This window comes from Bos mutus, chromosome 5 (genome assembly GCF_027580195.1).
Source record: "Bos mutus isolate GX-2022 chromosome 5, NWIPB_WYAK_1.1, whole genome shotgun sequence".
In the NCBI taxonomy this organism is placed as follows: domain Eukaryota; kingdom Metazoa; phylum Chordata; class Mammalia; order Artiodactyla; family Bovidae; genus Bos; species Bos mutus.
The window spans coordinates 73,985,441-74,001,980 of NC_091621.1; the positions used below are offsets into that span (position 1 = coordinate 73,985,441).

The 16,540-nt window shown below is 42.4% G+C and overlaps 1 protein-coding gene across 1 annotated transcript in view; it reads left to right on the forward strand.

The window, feature by feature from the left end:
- Positions 1-3,377: 3,377 nt before the first annotated feature.
- A2ML1 (alpha-2-macroglobulin like 1) overlaps positions 3,378-16,540 on the forward strand; it is a 49,448-nt gene continuing 36,285 nt past the window's right edge. Inside the window, 10 exon segments of the mRNA XM_070370131.1 lie at positions 3,378-3,442; positions 4,549-4,735; positions 5,244-5,406; positions 6,121-6,173; positions 10,910-10,930; positions 11,662-11,821; positions 12,979-13,063; positions 13,758-13,884; positions 14,749-14,863; positions 15,651-15,760. Of these exon segments, the coding sequence (XP_070226232.1) occupies positions 3,378-3,442; positions 4,549-4,735; positions 5,244-5,406; positions 6,121-6,173; positions 10,910-10,930; positions 11,662-11,821; positions 12,979-13,063; positions 13,758-13,884; positions 14,749-14,863; positions 15,651-15,760 (1,086 nt within the window).

Here is a 16,540-nt window from a genome sequence, read left to right on the forward strand (position 1 = left end):
TGCACACAGATTCTTTACCAGCTGAGCCACAAGGGAAGCCCAAGAATACTGGAGTGAGTAGCCTATCCCTTCTCCAGTAGATCTTCCTGACCTAGGAATCAAACCAGGGTCTCCTGAATTGCAGAAGGATTCTTTACCAACTGAGCTACCAGGGACAGTTTATTACAAAACTTCAGCTGGTCCAAAATCTGGCTGCCAGTGCAGGGGACATGGGTTCAGTTTCTGGTCCAGGAAGATTCCACATGCTGCAGACATACTAAACCGGATGCCCAACTACTGAAGCCCTCACGTCTTGGAGTCCATGCTCTCCAGCAAGGGAGGGCAAAGCCATGAGAAGCCAGGCACTGCACCAAAGAATGGCTCCCAATCACTAGAACTAGACCAGATTACATGCACAGCAATGAAGGCCCAGAGCAGCCAAAAATAAATAAATACATAAAATGAAAATAAAAACGTTTAGCTGTATTATTCTTACTGCTTCTATGATGGCTCCAGTCCTTCCCATGTACTGACACAGATGAAACATCCCATCTTTGCTCTGGAGGAACTGTGCCTCCTTAGGTTTCAGGCTGTTTAGTTGATGTAACTCTGACTCAGCTCTCTGATTCAACTTTTTGGTTCAAGAGAAGCTGTGATCTTGCAGTTTGTCTTGCTTTTCATCACTGGCATTTTTGCAACCATAGAGGAAGTGGAAATTTCTAAAAATTAATTGTCTTGTTATTTCCTCCCCTCACCCCTTCAATTAATATTACAAATGATTCTCTTTGTCACAAAAGCATTATTTTAAATAGCTGAACTGTATTAATTTATATTACTATGGCAATGTTTTCAACCAAACTCATATTATTGGGCATTATAATAGACTTCATATTTTTTCCCCCAGCATCTTTACCCCAACCCTCTTCTTTCTTTAGAGAGTTTCTCCTCTCAAAGTCCATGTGGTTCGATGGGGCTATCAATCACAGTAAGCCATAATGCTGGTCTCAGAATGACCCAAGAACTCCCTATCATGGTATAAGTAAGCAAGTAAGTAAGTTCAGTTGTGTCTGACTCTTTTGCAACCCCATGGACTGAAGCCCACCAGGCTCCTCTGTCCATGGAATTCTCCAGGCAAGAATACTTGGGTGGGTAGCCATTCCCTTCTCCAGGGGATCTTCCTGACCCAGATACTGAGCCTACGTCTCCTGCATTGCAGCCATATTCTTTACTATTAGTGCCACTTGGGAAGCCCTATCATAGTATCCTGGCTACAATAGTTGATTCAGAAATGAGTGTGTGAAACTCAAGGAACAAAATCTTTCTTTAGAAATTTATATAACTTAGATGAAAATTTTTGTCCACTAAAATCCTAGAGCTGAAGGAATATGGATTGAGGACATGCAGTTGCCATCTTCCTCATCACTTAAAGGAAATCCTCTGTGTGGCAGGAGATGAGCAAATAAGATGGAAAAATTGGGGGTGGGGGAAATGAATCCTGGCAGCATTGAGGCTCCAATCCCAGGCCATAAAGTTTTCAGAGTTTCTCTGGTTCAGTTCTTTCTTTTATTTGTTTATTTTTCTGGGTCTTAGTTGCTCAGGATCTTTGATCTTTATTACTGCTTGCAGGTTGGACTATAAAGAAAGTTGAGAGCCGAAGAATTGATGCTTTTGAACTGTGGCATTGGAGACGACTCTTGAGAGTCCCTTGGACTGCAAGGAGATCCAACAAGTCCATCCTAAAGGAAATCAGTCCTGAATATTCATTGGAAGGACTGATGTTGAAGCTGAAAACTCCCATACTTTGGCCACCTGATGTGAAAAACTGATTTATTTGAAAAGACTCTGATGCTTGGAAAGATTGAAGGCAGGAGGAGAAAGAGACAACAGAGTATGAGATGGTTGGATGGCATCTCCGACTCAGTGGACATGAATTTGAGTAAACTCTGGGAGTTGGTGATGGATAGAGGTCGCACACGACTGAGCAACTTCACTTTCACTTTTCAGTTTCATGCATTGGAGGAGGAAATGGCAACCCACTCCAGTATTCTTGCCTGGAGAATCCCAGGGACAGGGGAGCCTGGTGGGCTGCCGTCTATGGGGTCGCACAGAGTTGGACAAGACTGAAGCGACTTAGCAGCAGGAGCAGCAGCAGAGGCCTGACGTGCTGCAGTCTATGGGGTCACAGAGTTGGACACGACTGAGCGACTAAACTGAACTGAACTGAACTGAACTACTGCTTGCAAGATCTTTAGTTACTGCATCTGGGATCTAATTCCCTGAGCAGAGATTGAACCTGGCCCTGTGCATTGGGAGCATGGAGTCTTAGCCATTTGACCACCAGGCAAGTTCTCATTCTTTCTTTATGTCTGAAAAGTGTAAGTGTGAGTTTCTCAGTCATGTCTAACTCTTGGTGACCCAATGGACCATAGCTTGCCAGGCTACTCTGTCCATGGATTTTTCCAGGCAAGAATACTGGAGTGGGTAGCCATTCCCTTCTCCCAGGAATATTCCCAATCCCAGGATTGAACCTGTGTCCCCCTCATTGCAGGCAGATTCTTTACCATCTGAACCACCAGGAAAACCCTTTTTTTATGTCTTATTCTCCCCAATTATTAAAAACTCTTTTTTGTTTAAGTAGGCTTGATTCAGGTTGGTCACTTGTGTTAGAAAGTATCCTAACTAATTTATACTTTAGGTGGCTTTCAAGTCTTGCCATTGTAAAGAGCACTGGGAAGAAACTCAGTGGATATATTTTCTGCATACGTGCCTGCTCTAGTTTCCCATAAAAATATGTTCCGAGAATAAGAGTCATTGGGTCAAAGAATATGCAAATCAGTGAGGCTCTTGACCAGTATTGTGAAATTGCTCTCTGAAAGATTGTCCAGTTTATATTTTCTCTATGGTGGATATAGTTTCCTATTTTCATACAGTCATGATAATCATGAATAGTATTAAAAAAAAAATCCACCATTAGGTAAACGCCTACTGCTTTGAATTGATACTGCTCCTGTGTTTCCAAATACGTCTTAATAGAATAATAAGAACAGGAAAAAAAAAAGATCAAATGTGAATGGGAATTTGGAAAGAAATCAGAAGGAAAGGGAAGGACCTCAAATGTGTTCTGAGAGGTTTACCGCTGTGAATACATCAACCCTGGTTTTTCCCCTAAACAGGTTTTTGAAACTGGCTGAGCCAGTATGAATGTTTCAGGGAGAAATAAATTTTAAGACGTGAATAGAAGCCCTACCCTGGTATACCACCTCTGCCCGAGGCCCCAAAAGGTGATTGGCTGTGGCATCCTCATTGCTCCACATCCTACCTGGGGGGTAGCATATATATGCTACAGGGGGTGAGCCGACCTCTGGCTCCTGCTCCTAAGGACTCTGTCACCCACAAAGATGTGGGCTCAGCTCCTTCTAGGAATATTAGCCCTGTTGCCAGCCTCGGCAGGAAAATTTCTCCCGTAAGTGCTTGGTGTGTCAGGGTTGATTTAGGGCAGGTGGTGTCTTCGTCCATCTTTCTAAGACATAACTACAGTGGGCAGGAGATAACTTTTGGTTTATTTTAATGCCCTGTCATCTTTTTCTTTCTTTGGTTTTATTTCTCCTTTACCCAGAGAGAAAAGCTAAGATGCCAAGAAGAAACTTTAAAAAATATGATAATATCAAAATATAGTAGCCTCCCACTGCCCTGATCTCTGTTGTTCTGGTTGTTCAGTTCTTGTTGCTCTTTCTTTATGTCTGAAAAGGGAAAGTGTGAGTCACTCAGTCATGTCCGACTCTTTGTGACCCCATGGACTGCAGCACTCCAGGCCTCCCTGTCCTTCACCATCTCCTGGAACTTGCTCAAACTCATGTCTGTTGAGTTGGTGATGCCATCCAACCATCTCAACCTCTCCTCTTCCTGCCCTCAATCTTTCCCAACATCAGGGTCTTTTCCATTGGGTTGGCTCTTTGCATCAGTTGGCCAAAATATTGGAGCTTCAGCTTCAGCATCAGTCCTTCCAATGAATATTCTGGATTGATTTCTTTTAAGATTGACTTCCTTTAGGATTGACTGGTTTGATCTGCTTGCAGATCCCAAATGGAACTTACTTCTCCTTGGTACCCTGGGCCTAGGTTCTCCATGGTGGCCTATGGTAGGGGCGGGGGGAAGGGTGTGAGTATAAGGCTGAGTTATTTGTTATTTTTCTCCTTCTCCCTTATAGAAAATAAGGGTCATAATGGCAGGTACTTTGTCTCTTTAATTCATTGCTACATGCTGAGTACTCAGGAGAAGGATTAATTAATTTTTCATTGAATAGATGAGTCATTACTCCCCTGAAATCCTTTTGCTTCTTTAGTAGAAGTGTAGTTCTGATAGCTTAGATGGTAAAGAATCCACCTGCAACGCAGGAAACCTACGTACGATCCCTGGGTCGGGAGGATCCCCTGGAGAAGGGCATGGCTACCCACTCCAGTATTCTTTCCTGGAGAATCCCATGGACAGAGGAGCCTGGTGGGCTACAGTCATGGGGTTGCAAAGAGCCAGAGAGACAGTTAGTGACCAACACTTTTTCCCTTTCTTTAGTAGAAACTATCTGGTGGCATTGCCAGCCCTTCTTAAGTTCCCCTCTACTCAGAGGGTTTGCTTGGATCTGAGTCCTGGGTACGAAAATGTAAAATTCACTGTTACTCTGGAGACCAAGGGCAAGACTCACACATTGCTGCAACAGTTTGGACTAAAGACGAGACACTTACACTGCTCGTCCTTTTTGGTAAGTACAGGCCTAGCCCAACTCTCGTCCTCAGTTTTCCTATTCTCCTCCCTGGATGCACTATAATTTGTCTTTAAGTATGTTTTTTGTTATCTTACTTTTTGCCATGGCTTCTAAACTCATCTCTCATCAACTTCAATTCCTGGCCATAACTTCTGATATTATTCTCTGGAAACTTTTTTTCTTTCTTTAAAAAAAAATTTTTTTTAAATTACAGAAATGTATGATAACACATTTACAGGTGACTTGGAAAATACAGAACAAAGTTACATAGAGTTCCACTAAATATTACAATTATTTTTTTAAGTAGATAAATTAAGATTTTTACTTGGAGTTTTAATATCAGACTTCTGGCAACTTTTTCATGGCTCCAACCTTGCCACCTCCATCAACTCATTCCTTTCCTTTTACTCTCTCTCTCTTGAGTTAAGACTAGCTGGTTCTGTCCTTCCCCCACCACACCCCCAGTCTCCTGCTCCTCTCCAGAGCTCTCCCCTGTCTTGGCCAGGTACCACTTCCTTCTGGTGGCACAGAAGAAGTAGCCACCGTCCGGGTGAGAGGAATTGGACATAATGTCTACTTTGAGGAGAAGAAAAAGGTTCTGATTCAGAGGCAGCAGAATGGCATCTTTATACAAACTGACAAACCTATCTACAGCCCAGGGCAGGAAGGTAAGAGGCACACAGGTGGGATGAGACAAAAGCCAGGGAGTATCTTCACACATTCTTAGAGGGGCTTTGCAGATTGGTGGTAGCCCCATGGACCAAGGAAAGAGATGGAGGGATGGAGGAAGCCTGGAGGGATAAACGGTTATAGATGCTGCATGCAGGCAGTGCTGTACAAGCAAGAGTAGTGGGTGGAGCTGCTACTGTGTGTGTGTGTAAAACAAAATACAGGGAATTCCCTGGCAGTCTAGTGGTTAAGACTCTGCATTCTCACTACGGTGGGTCCAGGTTCAATCCCTGGCTGGAGAACTAAGATCCTACAAGACCCACTGCATGGCCAAAAAATTCCCAGTAAATAAGTAAAACAAAATACAGATTTCTCCTGGAAAGGAATTTGGTGGGTGTAACTGGATCGCTTGGTCTCATAGCAAGCTGCCTGTGTAAGAATCAGAAAACAATCAAGGGCATTTGGCCCAAGCCCTAGGATTTATATTTGCTCCCTCTTCTTTGAAGCAGATTCCATCCTGAACTTTCAAAGTCAGGAGCCGTGACTGTTGGGGTGTTAGCTGTCTCTCAGACTCGGTTTTATTTCAAAAGTAAAACCCGGTAGGATTTTGCTGACTCAGAAGTATGTGTGAGGAAGCAAAAAGGTGGAAAAAAGAAAGATTCTGAGGTGGGGGGTGGAAAGCTCTTTTGCTAATGACGCCCATTTCCTTCTAGTGCATTTCCGTATTGTCACCCTCACCAGCGCCTTTGTTCCAGTGAACGACCAGGTAAGAGTTTCTCTGGGAAGAAGGACCTGGGAAGGGAACGCAGGAGGGCAGACTGGAGCACGAGGGAGGAGAGACTCCTTCCAGGGGAGGAGGCCCTTTAGAAGCAGAACACTTGTGGGTTCTACAGTCAGGGAGCTAGTCCAAATCTCCCAGCCCCCATCTGCCTGAAAGCAGGCAGCGGCATCTTGCTCTCAGGTTTGACATCTGAAAGCATCAATTAGGTTAACATTCTTAAGAGATGGTTCCATTTGCCTCTGTTAAGAGCTTTTTCAAACGTTAAGACGTTCCCTCCAGGAGTGACACCTAGTGGCTCTGCAGTTCAAATACAAAGAAGTAATTCAGGAATACTTTTAACAAAAGGAAGAAATAAGGATCTTTTTTTTTTCTTCTTCTTCTTTTTTTTTTTTTTTTTACTACGAGGCAAGGTAATTTATAGCATAGACAATTTTCTTAAGGCAACGTTCTGTGCCAAAGGTAAAACTGCGGTAACATTTGGCGAATACTTAAATTTTCCTCGAACAATTGGATCACTAGAATCACAAGTCATATGATTTGGTTTGCTCTGAACTTAGCACTTGTGTCATTTCTACACATGTTTGAAATACTGGGTTGGCCCAAAAGTTCGTTCGGATTTTACATGCCATCTTACGAACTTTTGGCCCAACCCAATACCTCTCAGACACCCCCAGCTGCCTTCTTTCTCCTTCAGTCACAGCCCATGTGTTCAAATGAAAAATTTAAAGATAGTCATGGAGAAAGCATTGCTTATATTTCCATCTCTATGTTCCCAGACTGCTGTTTCCTTTCCTGATGTACAGGGAAGCTATAAGTTTATTGTTGATCAGTAGCCTCCTCCAACTACTACTTTCTTTCCTGATTTAGAATTGGTTTTTTAGTTTCTCCTTCCTATCGCCTGTATTCTTTCCTTATCACTTTGGTATAATATTAAGTTGTTGTTTAGTCGTTCAGTCATGTCCGACTCTTTGTGATCCCATGGACTGTAGCCCACCAGGCTCCTCTGTCCATGGGATTCCCTAGGCAAGAATACTGGAGTGGGTTGCCATTTCCTTCTCCAGGGGATCTTCCCGACACAAGGATGAATCCCAATATTCTGTTTGGCGTGGATTCTTTACCACTGAGCATCTTGGAAGTTTTTATTCTAGAGCTGGGATGAGGGTCAGTTCAGTTCAGTTGATTAGTTGTGTCTGACTCTTTGCAACCTCATGGACTGCAGCATGCCAGGCTTCCCTGTCCGTCACCAACCAGACGAAAGGGTCAAAGTGTGGCCACAGCTAGAGTTATTTTAGACTCTACTGCCCCCTGGATGTTGATCTCATTAGCTACCCCTCTTACATTGTCTTGCCTCTGTTCAAATTGTGCTGAACTATAAGTACTCTGATTTCTGTACTTCTGTGCTCTCTTTCTGTTGTCAAATTACTCTTTTTTCCACATACCATTTCTCTAGTCAGCCCCCGCTCCAAGTTGTAACTTGGAGCCCTGAAAATCTGAAACACTGAATTTGGAACTCCAAATGAAACATGCAATTAACTAAAAGTGTTTTACTAAGAAATGGAGTGGTAGGACTCCCCTGGTGGTTCAGTGGCTCAGACTTCACGGTTCCAATGCAGGGGGCCTAGGTTCAATCCCTGGTCAGGGAACTAGATCCCACATGTGGCAACTAAGAGTTTGAATGCTGTAGTTATAGATCCCACATGCTATAGCTAAAGATTCCCACATGCTATAACTAAGACACGGCACAGACAAATAACTTTTTTTAAAAAAAAAAGAAGGGGAGTTACAAAAACTGAGTTTACAGAGTTCAATATTTCACCCTCAAGCAACAAAAGTATACATGCTAGTAACTGATTGTATCTAGCTTTGTTGCTTACCTAATTATTCAGAAACTTCAGGTAGCTTCCAATGAAAATGCTACCTTTCTGGTTGAACACTTACTGGTGTCCAAAGCTGCTTCTTGAGTCTTTAAAAAGTGATTTTGTTCTCGAAGGAACTGTTTTTTCACCCCCTAGGATTTATAGCAATGGCAGTAATCTCGATGACACTTGCCTTCTTATCATGTATATAGCCAGGTTTGTGCATGTCCTATTTTTATCTTTAGGAAGAGGGGCAGAATGTCCCCCCACCATACCCCCCAGCCCCAAATGTACCACTTGGGCATGTGGATTCTTTTGAGCTGAAGGCTGGGTTCACCAAGAAAAGAGCTGTTACTGAGATAACTTTTTTCCTTCCAGTCTTATTGAGATGTAATTGACGTACAGCAATGTATAAGCTTAAGGTGTACAGCACAATGATCTGACTTATATACATCATGAAACAATGACCATAGTAAGTCTAGTGAACATCTGTCATCTCATATGAGAACCTGCCTGCTATGTAGGAGTCACAGGTTTGATGCCTGGGTCAGGAAGATCCTTTGGAGGAGGGAGTGGCAACCCACTCCAGTATTCTTGCCTGGAAAATCCCGTGGACCAAAGAGCCAGGCAGGCTATAGTCCATGGGGTTGCGAAAGAGTTGGACATGACTTAGTCACTAAACAACACTCATCTTATATAGATACAAAATTAAAGAAATAGAAGACAATGTTTTTTCCTTGTGATGAGTAGTCACATTTAAAAAATTTTGCTTGTGTTCCCCTTACCTGAGGAGACATCTCCAATAAAATATTACCAAGACCAATGTCAAAGAATTTACTGCTTGTATTTTCTTCTAGAAGTTTTATGATTTCAGTTCAATTGTTTAGTAACATATTGGTTAGACTCGATGTGGTTTTTTTTTTTTTTTGTAGTTGATTTTTAGTCTCATAGTGTTATGGTTGAATAAGATTCTTGATATGATTTCAGTTTTCTTAAGTTTACTGACTCTTTTTGTATTCCATCATGTGTCTATCATGTTACAATATTCCATTTGCACTTGAAAAGAATGAATATTCTGGTTTGGGATGAAATACTCTATATTATATAGAATGTTCATTTGGCCTAATAAATTGCCAAAGGCCGTTGTTTACTTACTGAGTTTCTCTCTGAATGCCTTGTCCTCTGATGTACATGGGGTGTTAAAGTCCCCCACTATTATTGTGTTACTGTTAATTTCTCCCTTTATGTCTGTTAATGTTTGCTTTCTTTAGGTGCCTGTATCTTTTAAAAAGAATATCTTAAAGAAAATATTATTATAACACCTGAGGAAATTAACAAAATTATTTAATATTTCATATAATATTAATTTGTGTTTTCCAACTAACACATTTTTTTCCCCCAAACTAAGCTCTGATCAGATTCATGCATTATATTTGGTTGTTACATTTAAAAATGTTCTCATATTCTAAACTAATCCCCCTTATTTTCTTATTAGTTTGACTTTTTTGAGAGGGAGAGCGATGATGTCAGGCTAGATGACGTATAGAATGTTCCCATTATGGAATATGATATTTACTTTTGAGGAAGCCTAGGTGGCAGGGCTTCCCAGGTGACGCTAGTGGTTAAAAAAAAAAAAAAAACCCACCTGTCAATGTAGTAGGCAAAAGAGATGCAGGTTGATTCCTGGGTTGGGAAGATCCCCTGCAGAAAGGAATGGCTACCCACTCCAGTATTCTTGCCTGGAGAATCCCATGGACAGAGGAGCCTGGCGGGCTATGGTCCATAGCGTCTCACAGAGTTGAATACAACTGAAGCAACTTAGCATAGTAGCGTAGTTGTCTTATGGAATATCCAATAGTCTTGATTTGCCTGGTTATTTCTTACTGTGTAATATAACTTGTTCTTTTATCTTCTGAAGGCAGTTCTGAAGTCTTAATTAGGTTTAAACTAAACTTTTGGTTAAAATATTTGGTTATAAAGATAGGTAATGTTGGGAACCTCAAATATATCTCTTCAGGAGGTACATAATGTCAGCTTGTCCCATTATTAGTGATAGTGAGTTTGATTACTTAGTTAGGGTGATGGCAGACTAATTTCTCCAGTGTTAAGGTGTGTCCTTTTTTTTTTAAATTAACGAGTAATTTGAGGTGACACTTTGACACCTAGCACAAGGACTCATTCTCCAATTAAACCTAGTGGTTTTCGTGTCCATTTCCTTGAGGAAATGACACATGATCCTTTGATTGAGCTATTTCAAACATTTTTTTAAAATAAATTATTTTGCATTGCATGAAAGTAAGATTCTTGCCCACTGGTGTTCAGAAAGTAGAGGAGGAGGCTAGGAGATAGTTGGCTCCCAAGAAGAGGTTCAAATATGAGGGAGTCTCCAGAGAATGAGATGGTGGATAGCATCGCCATGATTTGATGGACATGAATTTGAGCAAACTCCAGGAGACAGTGAAGGATGAGGGAGCCTCATGTGCTGCAGTCCATGGGGTCACAAAGAGTCGGACACAAGTTAGTGACTGAACAACCACCACCACTACCAGATACTAATACTTTCTTTTAGGACTTGTTGTGAAAAAACTCAGTCACAGAGCATTGAAGGATGCTGAGGGTCAGAAGTTCCATTTCTTCAAAGTTTTTGGAGACTGGCAATCCCTTCAGGAAAGCTCTTCTTTCTCCTCTCCTAACCAGTAAGCCTTTGCCCTGTTGTTACTCTTACCAAGGCACGAAAGAGCCATTTAGAAAGGAAGGGGTAGGCAACAGAGAAAGAGAGAAGCCTTTGTGAACTTTTTGCTTTCAGCAAGCCTACCCTTATTGCTAGCTCTGCTTTAACCCTTATCATCTGGTTTTCCTTTTCAGTACTCCATTGTGGAACTGCAGGTAAGTAGAAGTTTCTTTCTTTTTTGCTGTCCTCTATGGAGAAGGTGGTTGGTGCTAAGCCCCAAAGCCGGCAACAACTGTGGGATCTTGGCCCAGAGCCTGAGACTTTGCACTGGCCCCAAGCGCCCCGATTCCACCTAAGCTGTGCATGTTCTCCTGCCTCTGCCCACCCCGCCCCTCAACCTCTGTAAATAAGGACAGCAACCTCTATAGTGACAAACCTCCCTATTCTGATTCCTGCAACTTCTCTGTGCTGTGTCAATCCAGCAGAGCTTGGTTCTGTACTCCTCTTAGTCTTTGGGATGGCTAATATCACAGACAGCCACTGAACATGACAAGGATACCTGTGAGAAGTGTTAAGAAAGAGGCAAGAATTCCCCACAATACCCCCTCCATTTTTCCATCAAATTAGCTCTCTTTCAGGTATCTTACAGTCAGTCTTTCAGAGTTACCTGTCTTAAGGGACCAAGAATTAGCATTCTTTGTAAAGAACATCTTACATAAACAATGTTATCCTGGATAACATTGTGAAACTGGATAACATTTTAAAGAACCTAGTCAAACTATTTGAAACCACCAAGGGTTCTTTTCTTCCTGGATGCAGACCACAGGGGCTATGAACAGTGGGTGGGATTCTTTACTCGCTTTTTGCTTCTTTACCTGCTTTCTGCAGCACAGGGTGGGAATCAAAGAGGCAGGCATGTCATGAGATTTCTTTTTCTTGGGCACAGGATCCAAACAACAATAGGATTGCACAGTGGCTGAACGTGGTGCCCAAGCAAGGCATCGTAGACCTGTCCTTCCAGCTGGCACCAGAGGCAACGCTGGGCACCTACAGTGTGGCCGTGGCTGATGGCAAGACCTTCGGGACCTTCAGTGTGGAAGAATATGGTAGGTGGGAGAATTAGTAGGTCAGAGTGTTGGACATGATCTTGTGTAAAAACCAGCAAAGGTCAAGTGAAACTTACTATGGAACTAGGTCAAAGATGGCAGAAGAGTTTACTTCCAGTGGAGCCTCATCACCAATCCAATGGACATGAGCTTGGGCAAACTCTGGGAGATGAGGGACAGGGAAGCCTGGCGTACTGCAGTCCATGGGGCTGCAAAGAGTCAGACATGACTTGGTGACTGAACAACAACAACAAGATACACTCATTGTAACACATTAGCATAAGCTAAGCGACACACCCACTAGCGCCATGACAGTTCCCAGGCTGACCATCAGAGATAAGAAAGTGGGCTGTGAACCAGCCTGCAATCTCCATCTCTTCCCCAAAATAGTTGGATTACTCTTCCTGCTCATTAGCCTATGAAATTTTTGCTGTTGTTTAGTTGCTAAGTCACGTCCAACTATTTGGTGACCCCATGGGCTGTAGCCCTCCAAGCTCCTCTGTTGGTGGGATTTCCCAGGTAAGAATACTGGAGTGGGTTGCCATTTCTTTCTCCAGGGGATCCTCCTGACCAAGGGATCAAACCAGTATCTCCTGCATTGGTAGGTGGATTCTTTACTGCTGAGCCGCCAGGGAAGCCCAGTCTATGAAATTACCCAGCCCATACAAACTAACCATCCCATATTTTCATGCCTCTCCCCTTCTGAGATGGCTCACATTCTGTCTGTGGTATGTGTTTCTTTTTAAATAAATCTAATTCTTACTTAAAAAAAAAAAAGGAATTATTTATTCATTTTGGTGCTAAATCAATAACTTTGGGAGGATTTTACCTTAATAATGCCCTGTTAATTTAATTAGCTGGGCTTCCGAGGTGGCCCTAGTCGTAAAGAATCCTCCTACCAATACAGAAGTCCTGGGTTCCAACTCTGGATCAGGAAGATCTCCTGAAGTAGGAAATGGCACCCCACTCCAGTATATTCTCGCCTGGAAAATTCCAAGGACAGAGAAATCTACAGTTCACGGGGCTGCAAAGAGTTGAACGTGATTGAGCAATTTAATTAGATAATTATTATCACTGTTTTATACCCCTCTGTTCACTACCTGTGTAGTCAAACTTTCTTCCTCTTCATTTTCCATCTCTCTTTCCACTCTTTCCAGTGCTGCCTAAGTTTAAAGTGGAAGTGGTGGAACCCAAAGAGTTATCAGTGGCAGAAGACTCTTTCTTAGTGAAAGTTTGTTGTAGGTAAGAATAAAGCTCTGGATCCATTGAGGATGAAAGCTATATTGAAAGATGTTGTGATCGAGTGTTATGAGGAGAGGATTGTGGAGATAGTGGTTAAATCTTGTGATGTTTTATGTGGCTCAGAGTCACAAGTTCTGCAAAAACACACTTTTTAGAAAAATTGTTTTTTATGTGGACCATTTTTTAAAAAGTCTTTATTGACATTTGTTACGATATTGCTTCTATTTTATGTTTTGGTTTTTTGGCCATGAAGCATGTGGGATCCTAGTTCCTGGACCAGGGATTTAACCCACATCCTCTGCATTGGAAAGTGAAGTCTTAACCATTGAACCACCAGGGAAATCCCAGGGACACATTATCTAATTGCATTTTTGTGCTTACTTTCCTCTGCTTTCTCAGCTGGCATTATTGGTTTAGAGTCTACTTTGTGCAGAGCACAGTATTGAATCCCATGGGAAGTAGGAGTAAGGAAAAAGAAAGACACTGTTGTCCTTTGGGTGGTATTTATTGTGCAATGGCAATACTCTAAAGCTATGAGTAAAGCAGAGATGTGAATGAGAGCTGGAGAAAAGTGGGTCTGTCAAAGCGCTTTCAGAGATGGGCATGCGGAAGAAAGGAAAAGTGTTTAGGGGTTGAGGGCCTGGATCACAGCTGGACTTGCCCCTTTCTGATTCCTCATGCTTTTCTGGGTTAGGTACACCTATGGAAAGCCCATGCAAGGAGTAGCGCATGTATCAGTGTGTCAAAAGCCATATACTTACCTGTATCTGGATTCAGAACGGGAACATATACCTGACAGATGCAAGAAAGTCTCTGGACAGGTGAGTAAAACAGGATGTAGGAAAGGAACCTTATTCTTATGTCCTAAAGAGTAAGTAAGCACCAATATAGAAAAGTGGTTAAAAACACCCAGAGTAGAAATAATTTCACGTGATTAGTACCTCATTTCTAAAGAACACAGAAGTCTTTTTATCCCCCCAAAGATAAAGCTCTTTTAGAATCTGCCTTGGGATCAAGAGATTAACCTAAACCCTTGGAAGATACAATTTTCCTGTTCTGAAGGTGGTTGTTTTCTCCTTCTCATATCTTGGAACTTCCAAGTCATGTATGGGTGTATGCTTCATGTTATGGAATACTTTTCTATCTTAAAGATGGAGAAACTGGGAATTTCCTGGTGGTCCAGTGGTTAGAACTCCATGCTTTCATTGCCAAAGGCCCAGGTTCAATTTCTGGCTGGGGAACTAAGATCCCATAAGCCATGTGGCACACACACAAAAAAAATTGAGAAACTGAAGTATAGAGATAAGAAATAATTTTCTTCTACAGGACATCATGAGTTAGAAGTAGAGATTAGGGTCTTCCCTGGTGGTCCAGTGGTTAAGAATTTGCCTTCCAATGCAGAGTATGTGGGTTCAATCCCTGATCAGGGAACTAAAGATTCCACATGCTGCTCAGCAACTAAGCCTGGGAGCCGTAACTATTGAAACCCTGCACCACAACTAGAGAGCCCGTGTGCCCTGGAGCCTGTATAATCACAACAGATAGCCTGTGCGCTGCAATGAAAGATCTCCTATGTCACACCTAAGGCCAGTGCAGCCAAGTAAATAAATAAATTTAAAAAGAAGTAGAGTTTAGGTTATTCACCCTCTTTCTTCCCCCCTCTCTCTCTCTGATTGCCTCACTAGATTGACAAAGCAGGATGCATTTCAACTTCTGTGGCCATGTCCATGTTCAACCTCACTGGGTATTTTTACAGACAAGACATCAATATCATGGCTACTGTGGTGGAGGAAGGGACAGGTAAGTGGGATGCTCCTCGGTTCATTAAGAAAAGGGAAAGGAAAAGAGTTCTCCAAGAGAGAGACCTTGTATAATCAAAGCTATGATTTTTCCAGTAGTCATGTATAGATGTGAGAGTTGGACCATAAAGAAGGCTGAGTGCCAAAGAATTGATGATTTCAAATGGTGGTGCTGGAGAAGACTCTTGAGAGTCCCTTGGACTGCAAGGAGATCAAACTAGTCGATCCTAAAGAAAATCAACCTTGAATATTCATTGAAAGGACTGATGCTGAAGCTGCAATACTTTTGCCACCTGATTCAAAGAACCAACTCATTGGAAAAGCCCCTGATGCTGGGAAAGATTGAGGGCAGGAGGAGAAGGGGGTTGACAGGATGAGATGGTTGGATGGCATCACTTACTCAATGGACATGAGTTTGAGCAAACTCCCGGAGTTAGTGAAGGACAGGGAAGCTTGGCATGCTGCAGTCTATGGGGTCGCAAAGAGTCGGACATGATTTAGTGACTGAACAACAACAACAACTCAGACGACTCAAGACTCGCCTTCATCAGTGCTTAGAAGGGACTCCGTTCTAAGTTCACAGTCAATGGGAAATGTCAGATTTCATCTGCTATCCATTCCCTACTTCCCCAAAAGTTTGGGAAGGAGGAGTTGGTTTAGATCTTTGGTCAGAATGATAGTCATCTTCTCACTTCCTGTGGCACCATCCTTTCAGGTAGTCTTATGTTAAACATGAAGATGAGGATGTTAGGTATTTAGATCATCATACACCTGGTTTCCCTCTGCAGGAGTGGAGGCCAACACCACTCGGGATATATACATTTCTTCACAAATGGGATCCATGACCTTTGAAGACACCAATGATTATTATTACCCCAATTTCCCCTTCAGTGGAAAGGTATGTTGAAACTCATCTCTGCTCAGACAAAAAACGCTTAACCACCCTGTCAACTCCTTCCTGAACACATATTAACTTAGCATTTTTCTAAGTACTCTGTATGTATTCACTTTAATCTGTACAACAGTCCTGAGTTAGACATTATTATTGGCCCCATTTGACAGACAAAAAGGCTGAGACACAGAGAGGTTAGTGAGGTTAGGTGATTTTCCCAAGGTTATACAGCTCGTAAGTGGTAATTATGGTCGGAGCTGGGCAGCCTGCCTCTAGAGCAACAGTCCCCAACCTTTTTTGCATCAGGGACCACTTGTGGAAGATGTTGGGGGGATGGTTTTAGGATGATTCAAGTGCATTACATTTATTGTGCACTTTGTTTCTATTATTAGTACATCAGCTCTACTTCAGATCAGCAGGCGTTAGATCCTGGAGGTTGGAGACCCCTGCTCTAGAGTATGTGCTTAATTCCTGGCACTGTGTGTCCTTAATCTCACATGAGATGTGCCTAAAATACTAATGTGACTTCAATGACCCTCCGAATGCCAGGGGTTCACCTCCTCCTGTGTCAGTCTTTGAATTTTAGAGCTGCAAGTTACCTGGTGAGATCCTCAAGTCTGAGTTTCTGCATCTAGGCAAGGTTAATATCAAACTTCCTGCCACAGCGAGCCACTGATGGCTCCTTAAGCATCGTCTTTAGAGATTTAAAAAATTGAAGTGTCTTCTCTCTGATTCCTAGCATTCCACCCCTCTCTCTAGCTTATCTTCTTCACTTCCCAAGTAATT